Source organism: Macrotis lagotis, chromosome 5 (assembly GCF_037893015.1).
Source record: "Macrotis lagotis isolate mMagLag1 chromosome 5, bilby.v1.9.chrom.fasta, whole genome shotgun sequence".
NCBI classification, from domain to species: domain Eukaryota; kingdom Metazoa; phylum Chordata; class Mammalia; order Peramelemorphia; family Peramelidae; genus Macrotis; species Macrotis lagotis.
In genome coordinates, this window is record NC_133662.1 from 4836962 (window position 1) to 4857023 (window position 20062).

General features: G+C 41.3%; 1 protein-coding gene across 1 annotated transcript in view; it reads left to right on the forward strand.

Annotated features, from left to right (window-relative positions):
• GRM4 (glutamate metabotropic receptor 4) overlaps positions 1 to 16003 on the forward strand; it is a 329809-nt gene extending 313806 nt beyond the window's left edge. The window contains exons 10-11 of the mRNA XM_074236529.1: positions 5999 to 6245; positions 14605 to 16003. Of these exons, the coding sequence (XP_074092630.1) occupies positions 5999 to 6245; positions 14605 to 14654 (297 nt within the window). The 3' untranslated portion in view covers positions 14655 to 16003. The remainder of the gene's footprint in view (positions 1 to 5998; positions 6246 to 14604) is intronic.
• The last annotated feature ends 4059 nt before the right edge of the window (positions 16004 to 20062 follow it).

The following is a 20062-nucleotide window of genomic DNA, read 5'->3' on the forward strand; positions in this document are numbered from 1 at the left end:
AATACAGAAGGCCTATGGCAGCCAGGTATCTCAGAGAAGGGGCTCATTCTTCTGTCATCTTAACCATCCAATTCAATCCAATCCATTCTGTTAAAATGATTCCAAAAGCTCAAGATACTTGGGGGTGGGGGGTGGGTAAAGTGAAAAGTCAGGTCAGTTTCTGATTAGCCAACAAGTTGGTACAGGGAAAAGCATCCCATATTTGAAGTCAGAAAGCAGGAGTTCAAATTATGCCTGCATGAGACCTTGACCAAGATCTGTTAACTTAGGTATAAAAAGGACTTCACTCAGTTGACCTTAGAGGTTTCTTCTGGCTTGAAAACCCAGTTCCTGCCATCTCATAGGATGGCAGAGAGAGCACTAAATTTAAGGATAGCTGATCTGACTTTTTAAAAAAATTTTTTAGGCAGTTAGGAATAAATGATTTGCCAAAGGTCACACACTATTAAATATCTGAGGCAGGATTTGAACTCAGGTTTTTCTGGCTCCAGGCTGGCGTACTATCCACTGAATCACTTAGCCACCCTCTGGCTTTGAATACTGTCTCTTACACTTCCAAGCTGTGTAACCATGGGCAGGCAAATCATTTATGCTCTTTGAAGATCAGTTTTTTAATCATTGTTCATCACTCTTCATGGTTCCATTTGGAGTTTTCTTGTAAAAGATACTGTAATGGTTGCCATTTTTTCCTTTAGTTCATCTTTACAGATGAGGAAATAGAAGCAAATAGAGTGAATTAACTTGCCTAGGGACAATAGCTAGTAAGTGTTGGAGTCAGATTTGAATTCAGTTCTTCCTGTCTCCAGGCCATCTCTCTGTTCACTGTATCTTATCTGTAAAATGACAATGATTGCAGTAACACTTCCTACCTCATAGGGTTTTTAATGGAGAAAGGCCTTTGTAAAATCTCAAAACTCCTATAGAAGTGTGAACACTCAATAGTGGAGTAAGAGAGATATATTGATAAAATAATTTAGAATGCCATTAAGTGCTCTTGTGATCAAAGAGAATGGTTGGAAATTTGAAGAGGGAGAGATCATTACTGACTGAGGAACTGACATCTAGTTGGAACTTGAAGGAAGTTAAGAATATCAGAAGACAGAGCCAGAATGGAAAATCATTCTAGGCATGGGGGGAATGGCATGCTCAAAGATCTTGAGAAGGGCAAGGACAGAGTGAACTTGGGTAGTAATAATAGTAGCTAGCATTTAAATAGTGCTTTAACATTTTGGAAAATGTTTTACAAATATTATCTTGTTTGATCTCCACAACATCCCTGGGAGGTGGGGGAGGCAATTATTATTCCCATTTTGCAGAAGAGGAAACAGAGGCAAATAGTGTTCAGGTGACTTGTTTAAGATCACACAGTAATTGTGTGAGGTTAGATTTGAACACAGGTCTTCCTGATTTCAGGCTAGTATCTATCCACTGTTCTATCTAGTTAGTAGTCCAGAAATGCTGAAGCCAAGTTTGTACAAAAGGGAATATCATGTGAGATAGGTTGGAGTCAGACCTTGGAGGGTCAGAATGCTAGAGTAAGGGGCTAACATTTTATTTAGTAGAGAAAGGAGAGCTATTGAAGTTTTGTTACCTTTCCTCCTGTTGTCTTGCTTGGTTTTCCCATCCCTCATTTTAGTACTTAATCAATAATCAATTAGCATTTATTAAGGGATACAAAAAAGAGGCAAAAGAAAATCCTTGCCTTCAGGAAGCTTACCATTTAATGGTACTCAATTGTTTTCTACCATATGTCAATATTAATTTCTCTCTCACTCCTCATCATTCTGTGTGGCAAGAACATGACCATCAATGACATTTAGAAAAGTTGTTTCAGTGGGTGCTGAAAAAGGAATCTAATTATTCCTAATTCTAATTAACCTGTGGAATTAGACCTCACAGAACTTCTCCTTTAAACCTCTTTGACACAGAATAGAGAGGCTGTAAGATATAGTGGATAGAGTTGACCTTGGATCAGGAAGAGATGGGTTCAAGTTTTATGTCTCACACTCTGGCATATATGAACTGTGTGACTTTAGGCAAGTCACTTAAGGGTTGTTGTGAAGATCAAATGAGATAATATTTGTAAAACACTTTAATTATAAAGCACTATATAAAAGATAGTGGGAGTGGGACAGCTACATGGAGTAGTGGATAGAGTGCAAGGCTTGGAGTTAGGAAGACCTGAGTTCAAATGTAACCTTAGTTGTGTGACCCTGGGCAAGTCACTTTACCCTATTTGCCTCAGTTCCTCATGTATAAAATGAACTGGAGAAGGAAATGGCAAACCATTCCAGTGTCTTGGCAAAAAGAAAACCCCAATTGGGGGTCACAAAAGATTGGACATGTCTGAAATGATTGAATAACAACAACAACAACAAAAGGAGTAGTAGTAATAGTAGAAGTAGTAGCAGTAGCAGTATAGTAGTGATAGTAATAGTAGAAGTGTTAGTAGTAGTAGTGATAGTAGTGGTGGTAGTAGTGGTAGTAGTGGTAGTAGTAGTAGTAGTAGTAGTGGTAGTAGCAGTAGTAGTAGAAGTGGTGGTAGTAGTAGTAGTAGTAGTAGTAATAGAAGCAGAAATAGAAGTAATAGTGGTAGAAGTAGTAGTAGTAAGGGGTGGCTAGGTGGCATAGTGGACAAAGCACCAGCCCTGGAGTCAGGAGTACTTGGGTTCAAATCCAGCCTCAGACACTTAATAATTACCTAGCTGTGTGGCCTTGGGCAAGCCACTTAACCCCATTTGCCTTAAAAAACAAACAAAAAAAACCTAGAAGTAGTAGTAGTAGTAGTAGTAGTAGAAATAGTAGAAGTAGTAGGGGTAGAAGTGGTAGAAGTAGTAGTATTAGAAGTGGTAATAGTAGTAATAGAAGTAGTGGAAGTGGTAGTAGTATAGTAATAGAAGTAGTAGTAGTAGCAGAAGTAGTAGTAGTAGAAGTAGTAGTAGAAGTAGTAGTAGTAGTAGTAGTAGTAGTAGTAGAAGTAGTAGTAGTAGTAGTAGTAGTAATAGTAGTAGTAGAAGTAGGAATAGTAGCTGTAGCAGCAGGAGGAAGAGCAGCAGCAGAAAGTAGTAGAAGTGGTAGCAAGTAATAGCAGTAAGAGGAGGAATACTTCAGCGGTGTTGTTGGCGGTACTGGTGGTGGTGGTGACGGTACTAGTAACATTGTTGAGGTGTATAAGGGTTTATAAGAAAGAGCTCATCAACGAGACACAAGCAACATGAAAAGAATTAACAACCCATGTTAATACAGTGTTGATAGAACTCAATGAGACGTACACTTAGTCAGGTCCACAAGAACTCTTAATAAGGAGGCTTGATCCCAGTGAACTAGCATTTATTAAGGACTTAATATATGCCTGAAGCTAGGGGCAAAATGCCCAAAATAAAACAGTCCCTAAGTTGAAGGAGCCTCGGATGGTCAGGGAAGGCTTTATGAAGGAGTGGCACACATCTAGTTGTTGGAGCTGAGATTTGAACTCAGGACTTACTGACTCCAAGTCCAACATTAGTTGCCTCAGTAGATACTTGAATTGAATTAAACTAGATTGATTCCCCAAACCTCAGAGTATCTTCTCCTGATACTCCAAGTCTAATTCCTCATCAAAATCAGCCTGGGAGACCTTGCCACTAGCCTGTGTTTGCCCCTAACCAAAGCCCTCTCAAGGCAGTTGTCCCTCCAAAGAAGAGGATAGGCGACAGACATACAGAAGGATCAGGAGGGTTGCTGAGCTGGAGGCTGGCCTGGTGTGGAGGGATTCAGGCTGGGCAGAGGGACCCATTTGTGTATTATTGCTTGCCTGAATGAGGCTTTGAGCTCCTTCCTGCCTCGATGGACTTGCCTTTTAACCAAATATGTACCTATGAGCCCTAGAGAGCAGCATTTTCTGGCCTGATATATATATATGTGCATTTATAAAAAGGAGAACGAAGAATCTCTCATTCTACTCCCCTTTGTGCTATTCCCTGGGCAGATTCCCTCTCTTCCCCCTAGGTTCCCCCAAGATCCTGTTTGGTTTCCAGAGGAGACTGAGGCAGGCTGTAGGAATGGAAGGGGAATGGAGAGCAGAGGTCAGGTCCATCTGCCTGCCTCTTACCTCTTATATCCAATCAGTTATAAGGACGGTTTTTCCTCCATAACATTTCTCACATTTTTCTCCTCTTTATTCCTCCACTACCACCCCAACTACAGGGCTCTGCCCTTACAATAGCCTTTCTTGCCTTGGCTCTCTTTTCACTTCAGGGGGGAGAAAAGGGAATTAGCATTTATATAGCCAGACTCTGTGGTAAACAATATAAATTTTATCTTATTTGAGATCAATAAATTAATGCCCATTGAAATGAATTGGAATTAATTCTACCTACACTACTTACTATTATCCCCCACTACTACCAAGACCCCTTCCATGTCCTGTCCTCAGATTGGCATGATTCCCATCCTCTCTATGTGCCCTTCCCTAGTCCCTTGGCCAGATTCTATGTAGATATAGATATTTATGTAGATTATATATACACATATAAGTATCTATTTATAGATATTTTAATCTATATTTAAATATATATAGATATAAAGATTATATATGATATAAAGATAGACATATCTCTATTGTATTAGTATATTATATCATGGGATACTATTATATATAATCTAACAGATACTATACATTTTATAATGGTATAATATATGACAAATTTATTACATAGATATAGATATGGCTATCCAGATCTCTCTATGACAATGATAGCACCTACTTCCCAGGGTTATTTTGAGGATTCAATGAAATTTTATACGTATACATGCATATAGACACACACATACACACAAACAGATACATTTGTATCATACATGCATATATGCATACTATATCATGAAAATATATAATAATGCATTGTGGAAATTATAATATAGAATATGAACTATTATATAACATGTCATAAAACAATATATAATATATACAATATATATTACAAAATTATAAATTATCTATTGAATTCTATTTATTATTATCATATAGATCTATACCTCATTTGATCCTCACAACTCTGGGAAGTTAGTATTGTTATCTTCATTTCACTGTTGAAGAAACTGAGGCAAACAGGTTAAGTGACTTGCCCAGGGTCATATAGTAGCTGAAGTCAGATTTGAACTCCAGTCTTCCCAACTTCAGAGCTAGCATTCATCCACTCCACCACCTAATAGCTGCCTATGTATGCCAATCCATTCTTTATACCACTGTCAAAATAATATTTATGTCTAGATTTCAAGATATTATTCCTCTGATCAGGCAATTTTGGTGAGTTTCCATTGCCAGTGTAGTAAAAAGGAGCGATGGTTTCCTGGTTTTCATGGCCTTCCATAGTCTTAAACTCTTCCCCCATATCCTCCTCACTCCAACCAGACTGGTCCATTGCCACTCAAAGATACTCTGTCCTCTCCTGATGGTTCTGTTCCCTGGATCTGGAATGTTCCACCTTCCTCCATCTTCATCTTAACTTTTTCCCCCATTGGAAATGATTTTCCTTCTCATACTTCATAAAGTGTTCTCTCTGTGCTTTTTAAATGAGTTAACCTGAAATATCATGTGTTATAATTGGTGGATGTATCTTGTTCATTTAGTGGACTATCAGTTTCTGAAGGCTAGAACTGGGAATCAGCTGAATTTTTTTTACTCAGGAAGTTAATGAGTCCCTACTATGTTCCAGCCACTCTACATTCTTTCATTCAACAAGTATTTTATAAATACCAAATACCCACCAAGGACTATTGTGGGCACTAGAGGATACAAAGCACTCCCAAGATAGCCTTGATTCTCCAGAAGCTCACCTCTACAGAGGGGAGCCCATATGAACAGAAAAGTCAATCAAACAGATGGAGTGCACACTGAGTAATGGGGGGAGGGGTGAAGATAGGCATTTTCTAAGAGGTTGAGCAAAGAGTAAATGAAAATAGGCAGAGGCTGTGGATGCCTCCTCTAATGCTGTGCCTCCTCCTTCCTCTTCCTCAGCTATACATCCAGACTACGACGCTGACGGTCTCTGTAAGCCTGAGCGCTTCTGTCTCCCTGGGGATGTTGTACATGCCCAAGGTGTATATTATCCTCTTCCATCCTGAGCAGAACGTGCCCAAGCGGAAACGAAGCCTCAAGGCTGTGGTCACGGCAGCTACCATGTCCAACAAGTTCACACAGAAGGGAAGCTTCCGACCCAATGGGGAGGCCAGGTCTGAGCTCTGTGACAACCTGGAGGCCCAAGGTGAGCTCCCTTGCCCTGGGGTCCACAAAGAACTCACCTTTGCCTTGGGCCAAGACATTCAAAGACCTTGAGGACAGAAGCGGAATGTGGGGCAGGGCTGGTGGGGGTGGAACCCCAATTTCTTGGGCATATGGCAGTTTAGTTGGGCCCCCTCAGGACCAAGATCCCAGGGAGGGGAACTTGATAGAATCCCATGGCATATCCTAGGTGGTCTGAGGCCTTAATGAAGGGCAGAATATAGGCAGGGCAAAGTGGGCAGGGCTTGGTGCATGCCAGGTGGTTTGTAGATTATGGGGAACATCTTGGTCCTACATCTGACATTTCTCATTGTCCTAATATCCCAAGGTCTTAGAAGCCATGGTCTTCCAAAGACTCCTATTAAAATCTACCAGGAGGAGTAGATTTGGCCAGCTAGCTTTGGTCAAGGACTATCTGACTGATCCAGAGACTCTATAAAGAATCACAGAGCTCTAAGACACCTTAAACATTTTTAGTCCAACCTCTCTAAAAGATCAGAGGAGGAAATGAAAACCAAGAGAATGAATATAACTTGTCCAAGGTCACATGGAATTGTGACTCAAACCCAGGTCTCCCAATTCCTAGTCCTATATCATGTTGTCTCATTTCCCTAGAGTTTGTATATAAACAATCAGAATGTCCCCTTCCCACTCCCCAATTTATTTCAGTTGGAGAAAGCCTCAGGGGGTGGGAGGATTAACTTTCCCAGGCCCTTCCAGTTTCAGCTTTCTGGGTAATTCATCTCTTCCTCCAACACTGGCTCCTTTCCCACTGAAAGTATAACAACCCACTTTGTCTGGGGCTTCATCATTTCCAGACCACTTTCCCATTCATCATCTTATGTGAGCAGTCAACAATATCATAACTCTTTAAAGCAGGCAGGAGTGGCATGGCCCCCATTTTACAGATGAAAAAACTGAGCCCAGACAAGGAAGTAAATTGTACCAAATTATATTGGTAGCCAGTCAGTGGTACAGCCTTTGTTAGAAGCCCGGTCTCCTGGTGACCAGCCAAATGAATTTTGTCCTATATCCAGTGACTGAATTTTCTACTTTTCATCTTGCATTCCTGCCTGGCTATCAAGAGACATATACCTGACCCATGGAAGTCCCCCTGCCTTCTGATTTTAAGTAACTCTGTTGGACTGATGAGAGTAGCTCTCTAGTTCCATTTTTCCTGCTCTGCCCTCCCAGATTGTCATTACTGGTCTGCTTCCCTTTTCCTAGAGGGGCTTCCCTTTCCAAGCAGAGGTACTCCTAAGGAAACTCCTTTCTCACCAGACATAACTGTCAAAGAGGTATTTTATCTTTTGTTCTCATTTCAATCTCTCTAATTAAATCAGAGTTTCAAATGCCACTCTGATACTACCTGAGAGACCTTTACTTCTTGAGGGGGATATAAGAGAAGTAGAAGACATCCTTAAAGAAATCCTCTGGTTGAGCCCACTCATTTAACAGATGAGGAAGCTGGAGACCCCAAAGGATAAGTTTCTTGCTTGAAGTATTTGGTAACAAGGCTTCTATACAAATGAGAGTTCTAGGGGTTTTTTTGGAAGAAATTTAGACCTGTGATTTTATTAATGGATGCAACTCCCAATAAAGAAAGCCCAGTGGGCAAAGCAACTGGGGTTTTGAGGACTTAAAGGACTTGTCCAAAGTTCCACAGCCAGTAGGTATCAGAGACATCAGAGGTGGCACTTGAGCCCAGGTCTTCTTGACTCCTAGGCCAACTCTGTTGCAAGGAAGCATGGACTTGGAGTCAGGGAGATCTGTTGTTTAAAACCTACTTATTAGTATTTATCCTAGGTAAACCACTTATGTAAACTGCCTTGGTTTCCTCATCTGTAAAATAGGGAGAACAGTCATGTCTCTCTTACAGGATTGTTGTGAATAGTAAATGGGATAATATTTATACCGTGCTATGTATTAAATCAAGTATTCTCTCTAAAGTTATTCTCATCAATACGATTATTAATAACTTTTTGAGTATTTAATTTCCCCATTTATAAAAAAGAGTTAGACTGGATGACCTCTAAGGTCATTTCTAGATCTATCTATGAATCTACGAATTCTCTGTCTTTGATTAAGATATCTTTAAGGTCTAAATACTATGATATAAAGACTTCTTATCCAGAGCCCTAGCCCTTTTCCAGGTCTGCCCTCCTCAGTTACCTCTCTTTCCATCTCCCCTCTTACTCTACCCTCCTTATACTATCCAATCTTCAAATCAAAGCTTACCTAATCTATGTTGCCTCATCTTCTATTGGATGTCCTTAGCATCTGAGGATTCTCTAGTCACTCTCTAGTGACGTCTTGCAAATCATATTCTCTTTGGGTCTTGGTTTTCTCTGCAATAAAATGAGAGGTTTAAAGTAAATGATCTCTAAAGTCCCTTACAACTCCAACATATTGTGATATATAATATATTAGTAATATATATATATGTATAATATAGTATATGTAATATATAATATGTATAATATATAGTAATGTATATGAATAAGACATATATAAATAAGACATTACTATTTATGTAGATATCTATAGATGAATTTGGATCAATAGATTTGGAATAAGACATTACTATCATAGATAGATAGATAGTAATCTTATTCCAAAAGAGTGACTCAAGGTTAAGTTGCAGACACATGGAATGAGATATTATGGGATAAGGAGAGCTTCCTCAGTGATCCCTCCCTCTAATGTAATTGTACAAGTTGTATGTGTCCACAGGGCCAGTTCTGGCTGGGTCCCTAAAGGATCCCTGGGGGTGATCTTAGTCACCCCTCTGCCCCTCTTCTGATTCACCCAGTTCATCTTAACATGGCTGAATCAATTTTACAGTTTGGGAGACTGAGGCAAGAGGTGAAGGAAGGAATAGACTTAGAAGTTTGGACTCTCAAGTTCCTAATTCTTTTATGATTTAGGTAATTTACTATCTAAATGGGGGGCTAGAGAAGGGAACCAGGCATGTTCCATCTCTCCCTCCCCTTGCATGCCAGCAGAGATTGGTAGGCTAGAGGCCCAAGAGACCAGTCTGCAGCTTTGAGACAAGAACCCCCCTCCTCATGTTGAAACTGGCAGGCAGGTGATTAATTCTGGGAAAGGTTGGGGGAGTGGGGGGAGAATAGGGGAGGGTGGGGATGGCAGAGTTGTCACTCCTGGAGAGCAGGGACATTTTTCACTCTGTCACTGGCAGGCCACGTATCTTTAAACAAACAACAGAATAAATAATTTACAGGGCCTGATTGCCGGCAGATTGGCTAGGGAAACATGGGGGCTAACAAATAGAGGCTGTCAGCTCTAATTTCGTATGGCCCGTCTAATTGTTATCTGAGGGTAACAGCATCTGAAGTCTGCAATAAAGGGTCATTTGTCAGCACGGGGTGGGGTGTGAGCACATGGTGGGCATATGAGGAAGCAGGAAAACTCAGTCAGGATTGGGAGCACCCACACATACACACATAGATACATTGCTCTTGTTCCCTCTTTCCCTTTCTGATTCATTCCCCTTTTCCATCTCTCATTCATATTCTCTCTCTCTCTCTCTCTCTCTCTCTCTCTCTCCCCCCTCTCCTCCCCTCCCTCCATCCCTCCCCTCTTTTCTCTTTTTCTTTCCTTCCTCTTTCCCTCTTTAATCTTTCTTCCCTTTCCTATCTCTATTCTGTTTCTTTTTCTATCTGTGCTTCTGTCTCTCTCTCTGTGTCTCTGTCTCTCTCTTCCCTCCCCTCCTCCCTTGAGAGGGGTCCAGAGCATCCCCCAGGAGGACTAGTTGGAATCCCTACCTAGCATTAATCTTCTCCCTTTCACAACACGTTCAGTCTCAGCATCCAAGGACTCTCAACTTTGGAGAGACAGGGAGGAAGCCTTCACACTCCACAACTCCTCAGCTAAGTTTTCTCAAAGAAGGGACTTCTGTCTCTGTAGGTGGGCTGTGGGGAGGTGCCCACCTGCACTCCCCATTTTAGCTTGAGGCCAATCAATTAAAACCATTTATTGTGTGTTACTAAGGAGCAGGCACTGTGTCCAATCTAGGGTTACAAAGAAAAGGCAAAAACACTCTCTTCTCTCAATTATTAAAAGGGGAAACAACATATAAATAATTTGGTACATCCAAGAGGTATATTCAGTTAGACAGGAGGCACCCTGGGGAGGCATTAGCAGTATGGGATGGGGAGAACCAGAAAAGTTTCCTCCAAAAGGTGGCATTTGAGCGGACCCTTGAAGAGGTGGAAATGAGAGAGCAAAACCCTCTGGGCAAGGGGGGTATGGTGGGATGTCAGCTGCTACCATAGTCAGGAGACAGCAGAGCAGTGTTTCAAGAACAGCAATTAAGCCAGTATGAGAACTGTCAAGTATGTGGAGATGGGGAGAGCACAAGAAGTCTGGAGAGTTAGGAAGGTGACAGGTTACAAAGAGCTTTAAATGTCAAGTAGGATTTTATATTTGGTCCTGGAGCCAATAGAGGGCCAACAGAGCTTATTGGGGGCTGGGGGGGGCAGAGAGGTGATGTGGTCAGATCTGTGTTTGGGGGAAATCACTTAGGTAGCAGAGTGCAGAATGGAAGATTGAAGTGGGGAGAAACTTGAGGAAGGAGATTAATTAGAATTGGGACCATCCTATTTGTGCCTGTTATCCTCATTCCCCAGAGGAAATTTAGTGCTCAAGAGCTTGTCCTGAGTGTCAATTTAACTTTGTTAGTAGATTCATAACCACACTCAGAATCAATCCGTTTGGGTGAAGAGAGGGAGGCTAGGGAAGAGAAGCAGGGAGAAGGTCTTGGACTGCAACCCATAGTGTTCTATAATCACTAGTCACATTTCAATTGTGCTTGAGGTTTCGACAATGCTTTCCTCACAAACAGGCCTTCAAGGTGGGAAATTTGAGGTGGATAGGGGAGATAGTTTATTATAGATGAGGAAACTGAGACTTAGTGATTAAGTGATTTACCATGGCAAATCACCATACCCCCCATTGGATCATCATATTCAGTACTAGACCCTTTAAATCCTCTAGTTGAGCCCATTTACTTAACAGAAATAAGGAGATCTAGTAGAATAAGTTATTTACTTGATATCTCACAGGTCTTTGGTAATAGAACAAGGATTATAACAAGTCTAATCCAAGTCACTTCTTTCATCTGTAAAATAGGTCTATGACTCCCAACTTCTACAAAATCATTTTGCTTCACTTTAGTATTAGAACCAAACTTGAATGGAGGTTTTCTGACTTCAAGGTCTGTATTCATTCCATACCATTGTCTCTCAAACCAAAAACTTCAATGCTCATTCAACTCTCACCATTCCACTTTGACAGAGTAGGTGCTTCATAAATATGGAATTTTAGAGAGGTTGTTGGCTTTGGAGTCCAAGGACCCCAATTCAAATATTGCCTGTCACATGCTACTAAAGTGACATTGACAGAATTGATATCAAGTATGGTATTTTTTCTTCTGTATAATGAGAGGATTGGATTAAACACAGAGATGTGCTGGTTAGTGTTAAATCAGTAGCCCTCCAGGAGGAAAAAAAATGTGCTCATGACTCATTTTTAATGTTTAATTTGAACTAACTTAAGTCTATATAATCAACAGCATGATCAATCAATAAACATTTATTGTCTACTATGTTCCAAGCATTTTGCTAAGGCATTGAGAATACAAAAGGAAGCAAGACAGTTCTAGACCTCAGTTGTTGTAGTTGTTATTTTTATTTGTATCCTACTCTTTGTGATCCCATTTGGAGTTATTTTTGGCAAAGATACTGGAGTGGTGTTGTCATTTCCTTTTCCAGTTCATTTTACAGATGAAGAAACTGAAGCAGACAGGGTAAAGTGACTTGCCCAGACAGCTACTAAGTCTGAGGATATCCTGAATTCAGGAAGATGAATCTTTCTTTACCCTCTGCAACTATTAGGTGCTTCTTACCCTCAAGGAGCTTGCTATTCAACAGAAAAGAAAATTTACAACAAATATATACAAAATAATTTAAATATAGGATAAATAGGAAATAATTAAAAGAAGAAAAGATCTGATTTGTAGAATTTTCCTATTTCTCAGATGTACATTGTCACATTGGAAATTTAGCAACTGGACTCAGAAGGTAGTGAGAGCTGGTTCAGCACACCTTGGATTAGATGGCCCTGAGGTCCCATCCAATGCTAGCTTTATCTGTGATCAGCCAAGCTAAGGGGCAAGAGTGTTAACGTAAAATCACAGAATCAAAGGATCACAGAATTTCCTCATTGTGAGGGACAAAGTTCAGTTTCAAAGTTCAACTCATTTAAGCTGTACTGAACTGTGGTTCAGAGAATCATAGATTTTGAACTGGAAGAGACCAGAGGTCAACTAAGTCTAATCCCTTCATTTTACAGACAATGAAATACTTTGCTAATATCAGAGGGAGCTAAACTTCTCCCTCAATCATTCCTATGTATTTATAGAAAAAGACTAGAAAAGGGTTTTCTTTTACATTTAAAAAAAATCTACATTTGTTTCTCACTTTGAATAGGAAACAGGCTACACACTTATTTTTCACTCTGTTCATTTTTTAAAAGTGATAGCATAGGGTCCTCAAAAGCTGATAGAAGCCTTGGATTTTCCTGTACCTCTGAGAATCCCCCAACTATCCGGAAGCATTTGAAGATGACCAGGTACCAGGTAGAAGTGTGGTTCTTGCTTCTGTAGGTCTCAAAATCCTATTAGTTATATTTTTAATGTTCTGTCATCCTTTTGCAATCCCTGTCAACAGAGATTTTGCTGCAGCTGCTCCTGAGGTTTAACTGTTAGTGCTGTCCACCAGGGTCTGGCCCTCTACTTTACAGGTTCAGAAACTCAATTTTATCAGTTCACTCAGGGGTGATTGGGTTCTCCAGTAACCACACTCACATGTGAGTGATTTGTAAATGAGAATGGCTGTGTTAGTTCAGAGAGGAAGGGCATGGCTTTGGAAAAATTGTGAAGAAAGCATCATTTTTTCCTTTGGCCCATTCTTACCTCCCTTTTTGCCCCATTTCAATACCCTTATTCTCATGTGCTTAGGAAAGTCCAATCTTGAAAGAATATGGGCCCAACCCCCTCACCATGGTCTGTTCCCATTTTGAAAAGGAAACTGGTAAACCTATCCTTTAGCAAGCCAGTGACTTGTTAAGGTGGAGAAGTTGGCAAAAGCCATTTTACAGAGGATGGAGAAAACATGGGATAGTGAAGAAGGGGAGTGGTCTACTAGAAATAAAGGGGACATCTTGAGAGGTCATGGGGAAATAAGATTGGAAAGAGTGTTGCCTAGTTAGCAGTAGAATATGTATGTATTTGACTTGTTTATGTGTATGTGTGGAGTGGGGGGAAGGTGAGGTAATATTGCTTATTACCTATTACCTTGAATAAGTTTCTTCAACTTCCTGATGCTTAGTTTCCTTACCTGTAAAATGGAATTAATAATACCTGCACTCACAGAGTGCCTCACAGACCCTAGAGATCTATAAAAATACAAACTACTGTCATTATTATTATTTGGTTAGGATCAGATGGTGGTAAACCTTGAAAACCAGGAATTGGGGGCAGGTAGTGTTCAGACTTGATATACTAGGCTTTGGAGAACCTTTAAAGATTCTTGAGTGAGATGAATATTTATTTAATATTATCCTTGTAGTGGCAGTGGACAGAGAGAGATCTGGTCTTGGGATGGGGAGAATAGTGACATAAGTCCTTGGGCATTCTTTCAACATAGTTTCCTAGGGGTAGGCCCAGGTAGCTCTTTCCCAGGGTCTATGAACTTGAAGTTTTAGAATCTGATTTCAAGATAATTAAGGATCTATAGGGTTTTCCAAAGGGGGGAGGGCTCATGACTCAAGAGAGATTTAGAATACCTGCTCAAATAATATGCCCCCCCCCCTTGGAGGAGGCAGTAAATAAGGTAGAAACAGCAACAGATTTGGAATCAGAGTACCTGAATTTTCATTTCAACTTTTCTCTCTAGGCTCAGTCTTCTCATCTACAGAATGGGATGGTAATAACTCACATTGGCATTATATTTTCTTACAACAGTGCTGCCTCAATTCTTGTCCATAGTCACACAACTTTCCAGTGTCTAAGGCTAATTTCAAACCCAAAACTTTTGACTCTCAAGTTCAGGGTTCTAGTTACTGTACCTCACTGCCTTTTTTAGATAATCTATGGTCCATCCCCATCACTGGCAGCAAGAATGGGGCAGAGGAGGCCTGGTAGTGGAAGAGGGAGGGAGGGAGGCAACCCTGTAACTTCCATTTTTTTCCCCCTCACAGCTCTGGTGACAAAACAGAGGGAGAGAGGCAACCCTGTAACTTCCATTTCTTTCTCCTCACAGCTCTGGCGACAAAACAGACCTATGTCACCTACACCAACCATGCAATTTAGTTGGAGCTTCTGGAAGCTGCCGGGTTCAAGGAGAAGGAGGAGGAAGAAGAGGAAGAGAGAATGGAAACTTTGTAGAGTCTCCTGTCCAGACAGGGTTGTGATCTCTTGAAATTTCCAGGCACCCCAGGAGTTGCCCTGATTGCCCTGGGATCTTGGGGAGGAAGCTTGGTGCTCACAAAGCAAGAACCCCAATGCCTGGGGAGGAGGCGGCAGCAGTGCAGGCCCTAGTCCAGGCCAAGGGAGCAGGAGGGGAGGGGAAGCCTGGGGAAGCTGCTACTCTGCTACCCTGGGCCCTGGGTCTTTGACCAACTGTCCTTTCCTGCCCAAAACCATAGGAGGTTATATTCAGTTATGTCAAACCTATTGACTTCTCATGTTTTCTTTCTCTCTCTCTCTCTCTCTCTCTCTCTCTTTCCCCATCTATCTCTCTTTCTCTCCCTTCCTCTTTCTCCTCCCTCTCTCCCCTCTCTCATCCTTTTTCAGTCTTTTTTCTGTCTTCTCTTTGCCTTTTTGTCTTTCTACCTATCTATTGATATTACTATCCTGCTCTGGGCCTCAGTTTCCTCCTCCATAAAATGAGGGGTTTGGACTCAATGTTCAATTCAGTCTGTGAGTCTCCGAGTTTATATCTTTGTATCTATCTGTCTTTTTGTGTTTCTGGCTGTCTTCCCTTCTCTGTCTTTATTGTCTCTCTACTTTCTCTGTCTTCCCTACCTTCCTTCTCTCTGTCCTGTCTTTGGCTCTTGATTTTTCTTTTCTCTGCCTCCTTTACCTCTTTCTCTCTGACTTTGTCCTCCAATTATTTCTCTCCAACTGTTCCTGACCCTCTGTCTCTCTTCCTTTTGCATTTTTGCTTTCCTGTCTTTCTTCCCTCCTTCATTTTTGTCCTATTTCATTTCCCTGCCAATTTAACAAATCTTATGTGTTGCAAAAAAGAAAAAGGAAAAAAACAACAAAAAAAAAAACCAAAACAAAAACAAATTTTGAGTGTGTTGCAAAGTGCTGAGTCCTCTTGGTGGCCTCTATTTGTGTGACCCAACCCACGGATTGAAGCTTGTCTGCTGTGTGTCTTGCCCACCCCACCCACCTGACCAGTCGCCCGCCTACCCACCAACAACACAGAGTTCAGTGCCTGGATGTTTATGATTATTGATGACAATGTGTAGAGCATGATTGTTTTTATACCAAGGACATTTCTAATAAAAAAAAAAAAACACATGGTTTTGCATCCCACCTCCTTTGCCCTAAGGACCCTATAGTTGGACTGTGTGCTGAGGCTGCAAAGGGAGGGTGGTACTCAAAGGAAAGGAAGGAATGGGTGACTGGGAGGGAAGGTGGTCAGATACTGAGAGTGTACCCAGCCTTGTGGCTAAACTGCCCTTCTCTCACCTGCCCAGGGACCTGGGGACAGTGGAATGAGAGAGGAGAGAGGACACTGTGTCAGTCAATGTCCTCTGTCAAAGACTTGGAGTAGGGATAAGGGGTTTAGAGAAACTCTGGGGACCATCAAAGAAAAGCTAACTACTCTGTCCATCTGGGAATGTATGGTTTGGAGGTTGCCCACTCCCCTACTGACTCACAGTAGTATAACTCACACTTCCATCATCTTCACCCTACTTAAGGTTTCCCCCATTTTACAGATCAGGGAAAGAGACTGGAATGAAACTACTTGCTTGAGATTTTATAGCTTGACTTAGAGTTTATAAAATTCTCAAGCATCCTAAGAAGTAGAAAGTTCAGGTTCTGATAACCAGGAAGCCAGAACTCAAAATCCATTTTATTAATGGAAGAATTATCCTCTGAGTGTGGTATCCAGGTATCACAGTCAACTCACCTAGATGTGAATTGATTCAACAATGGCTAGTATACTGGGGTCTCCAACCCAGATCTTCTGACTCAGAGTCCAATGGTCTTTGTGCTAACTGGTGAGGGGTATCCAGGCTATGCCTTGTCGCCTTCTTGGGATATTTGCCCTGGAGGGATGGAAAAGGACAATATGACTGCCTTCAAGTATCTGAAGGGCTGTCATGGGGAAGAAAGAGAACTTGAGTTGACTTGAGAGGGCAGAATTCAGAGCAACAAACTGGTGAAGGTTTTAGAGAGGTAATGATCTGTCTTTGTGTAAGAAAATCTACTGATAGTTTCTCCAAGTTGAGAGAGAGAGAGAGAGAGAGAGAGAGAGGAGGAGAAAGAGAGAGAGCACAAGTTAGGGAGACCTGAGTTCAAAGCTGTCCTCTGAAACATATGTGACAGGACAAATCACAACCTTTATTCACCTTGTTTCCTCATCTCTGAAATCAGAATAATGATAGCACCTACCTCCCAGGATTATTGTGGGGATCAAATAAGATAAAAATTATAAAGTGTTTAGTACAATGCTTGATACATAACAAGCATAAATATTATTACTACAATTTTATTATTATTATTTGAGTGCCAGTTTTCTAGTCAGTAAAATGGGCCTGGATAATTGCTCTACTTCACTGGGTTCTTCTAAGGAAAGTTGTGAAGAAAGTGCTATTGTTAGCATTTATATATTTTTATGTGTGTGTGTGTGTGTGTGTGTGTGTGTGTATAATAGCATTATAACAATGCTATTTTTTTTAGGGGCATCATAGTATAGTGAGTAAACCAGGAAGACCTGGTCAGGTCCTGATGTTTGTGAACCTGAGCAAAGTCCCTTAACCTCTCAGTGTCCCAAACAATTCTCTAAGACTATGGTTTGCAGTGGTGGAAGAAAGTCTTTATCAGAAGTTCCCTATACCAGTGAAATAATTTTCAGTTCTGTCATGTTTCAGTAATGTCCAACTGTTTATGATTCCTTTTGGGGTTTTCTCAGCAGAGATACTGGAGAGGTTTGCCATTTCCTTCTCTACTTCCTTTTATTAGATGAGGAAACGAAGGCAGATGGGGTAAAGTGTTTTGCCCAGGATTGTGTCCAAGGCTGGGCTGAACTCAGGGAGACGAGTCTTCCTGACTCCACTTCACCACTTAGCTGCCCAATGAAATCAGTCCTGTCAACAAAAATCCTCACCAAAGATCTTAACGACTGAATAAACCCTCGCTGGGGATAGTAGAAGAGGATTCTTGGTTAAGTGTGACTTGCTGAGATGGCTTCCTACCAATGACCACTCCCAAGTGCTTCCTCACCCGAGCCCTGGAAGCTCACCAACCTCCTTCACTAAGACACAAAAGCCCCCCATCTCTAGCTTTCCTAGCCCTACTCCCAGTAGGAATGACTTCCAGGAACAGAAATAGAATCTTATAACTAAAGAGTCCTTAGACTTCAACTCCCTTAATTTATAGATAAAACCCAGGCTGAGACAAGAAGTGACCAATGGATCGTCAACAAGTATTAAGTGCCTACTGTATGCCAGATATTGTACTAGATGTAAGGAATACAAACATAAAAGTCAAGTAGTTCCAGAATTTAAGGAACTTACATTCACCTGAGGGGGTGGGGAAGAGTTGGTGGAGGATCTATAGACAAAAGAAATGTACAATGATGGGAACTGGGGAACACTCAGGGCTGGAGGAATTAGAAAGGGTCTCCTGGAGGTCCTTGAACTGAGTTTGAAGGAGATGAGGGATAATATTCAAAGGCTCTGTCATCCCTCTCCCCTAGGCAGATGGAATGGTGGGAGGGAGAACAACATAGAAGCCCAAAAGACTGGAACCTGGAGCATATGAGAGGGACTAAAGTGTAATTACCCTGAAAGGTAAGGGGAGCCAGATCAAGAGGGACTTGAAATTCCAAACAGAGGTCACTTTACTAAGTATTGAAGCTTGGGATCTTCAAACACTCTGCTTTCTCATCTTACCCCAAACTGCAGATCTCTGAAAATTTAGATGCCAAGACTCACTCTTCTCTGACTCTCTGTTGTCCTCTGTCAGAGACTGGGAAAACGAGGCCTCTGCTTAATCCAGCTATCAAACTGAAGTATTTGTTAAATGCTTTCTATAACCAGGAACTATGCTGGGTACTGAGAGTACAGAGACAAGAATGAGACACTTCTTGCTCTCCATGAGCTTACATTTCATGGGAAGAGACAACATCTACACATTCCCTCCCTCCTTTTCTTTCTTCCTTCTTCCCCTTTTCTTTCTTCCCTCCCTCCTCCTTTTCCTTCCTCCTTCCCTTCCTTTCTTTTTTCTTTCCCTTCTTCCTTCCCTTCCTTCTTTCCCCTTCTTTCCTTTCTTCCCTTTTCCTCATTTCCTCTCTCCTTTCCTTCCTTCTTTCCTCCTTCATTCCTTCCTTCCTTCCTTCCTTCCTTCCTTCCTTCCTTCCTTCCTTCCTTCCTTCCTTCCTTCCTTCCTCTTTCCCTTTTTCTCTTCTTCCCCTCGTCCCCATCTATCAGTTACTTTCCTAAGTGTTTCCATATATGTATTTGTTGATTCTGGGTTATCTGTCTGGCTCTATATGTTGTCTGTTCTTCTAAGTGTTACACCTGCTTATTTGTCTGACATGGGATGTATGGCCCATTTTCACCTCCCTGCTCTAGCTCTTCAGTGTTATTCCCTCTGTTATTTTCTTGGAGGGGATAGTTCCAAGGCTAAGGAGCTGAATTACCAGAGAACAAATTATTGCAGCTTCTCTCCAATAAAAGAAGCCACAAGAAGTGACTAGAGGCAGGAAGGAAACTCCTTGCCCTCCCCACTTCTCTCTTCTGCCTTGTCACCTATATGTGACAAAATTTACAAGACCAGCAGTAGAGAGTCTAGAGAGAAGGGATGAAAAAGACAATCTTAGTTGGGAGAGGGGGAGAATTAAAGTTGGTTGGGGGTGGAACATCAACTTTCTGGCCATTTGTGAGATGGAGAAAGGAAAGAAAGAGAAAAAGAATGAGAAAAGAGAATAAGGGGATAAAAAAGACAGGGAAAGAATAAGGAGAGAAGAGAACAGAGGAGAGAAGAATAGAGAGGAAGAAGAGAAAGAAGAGGGGAAGGAAAGGGACGGCAGGGGAAAGAGGAGAGGAATACGAGGGGGAGAATGAAAGAGAAAGAGCTTTTATTAGCATAAACTTAGGATTTCACCCCTCTATCTTTGACAAGTACAATGGAAAGAGCAGGAAAACCTCCAAGTCACACAGATGAATTTTCGCAACTATAAAAATGGGGGATGGTGAGACTTGTGGTACCTGCCCCAAGATGCTATTGAAAGAACCTGGTGATCATGTATGGAGAGTAGTATATCAATTTAATTCAATTCAACAAACATTCATTAAGCACCTACTGTGCACAAAGTAAAGTGCAGGTCTGAGTTGGGGAAAGTAGGGGAAAGGTGAGGGTCCGAGTTGGGAATAAAAAGTTTAGATAGGAAAAGATGTCTGGAGGTGCAGTGGAAATGGATTAAAAGACCTGGGTTCAAAACCTGGTTCTGCTCTTTAATTTCAGTATGACCTTCAAAC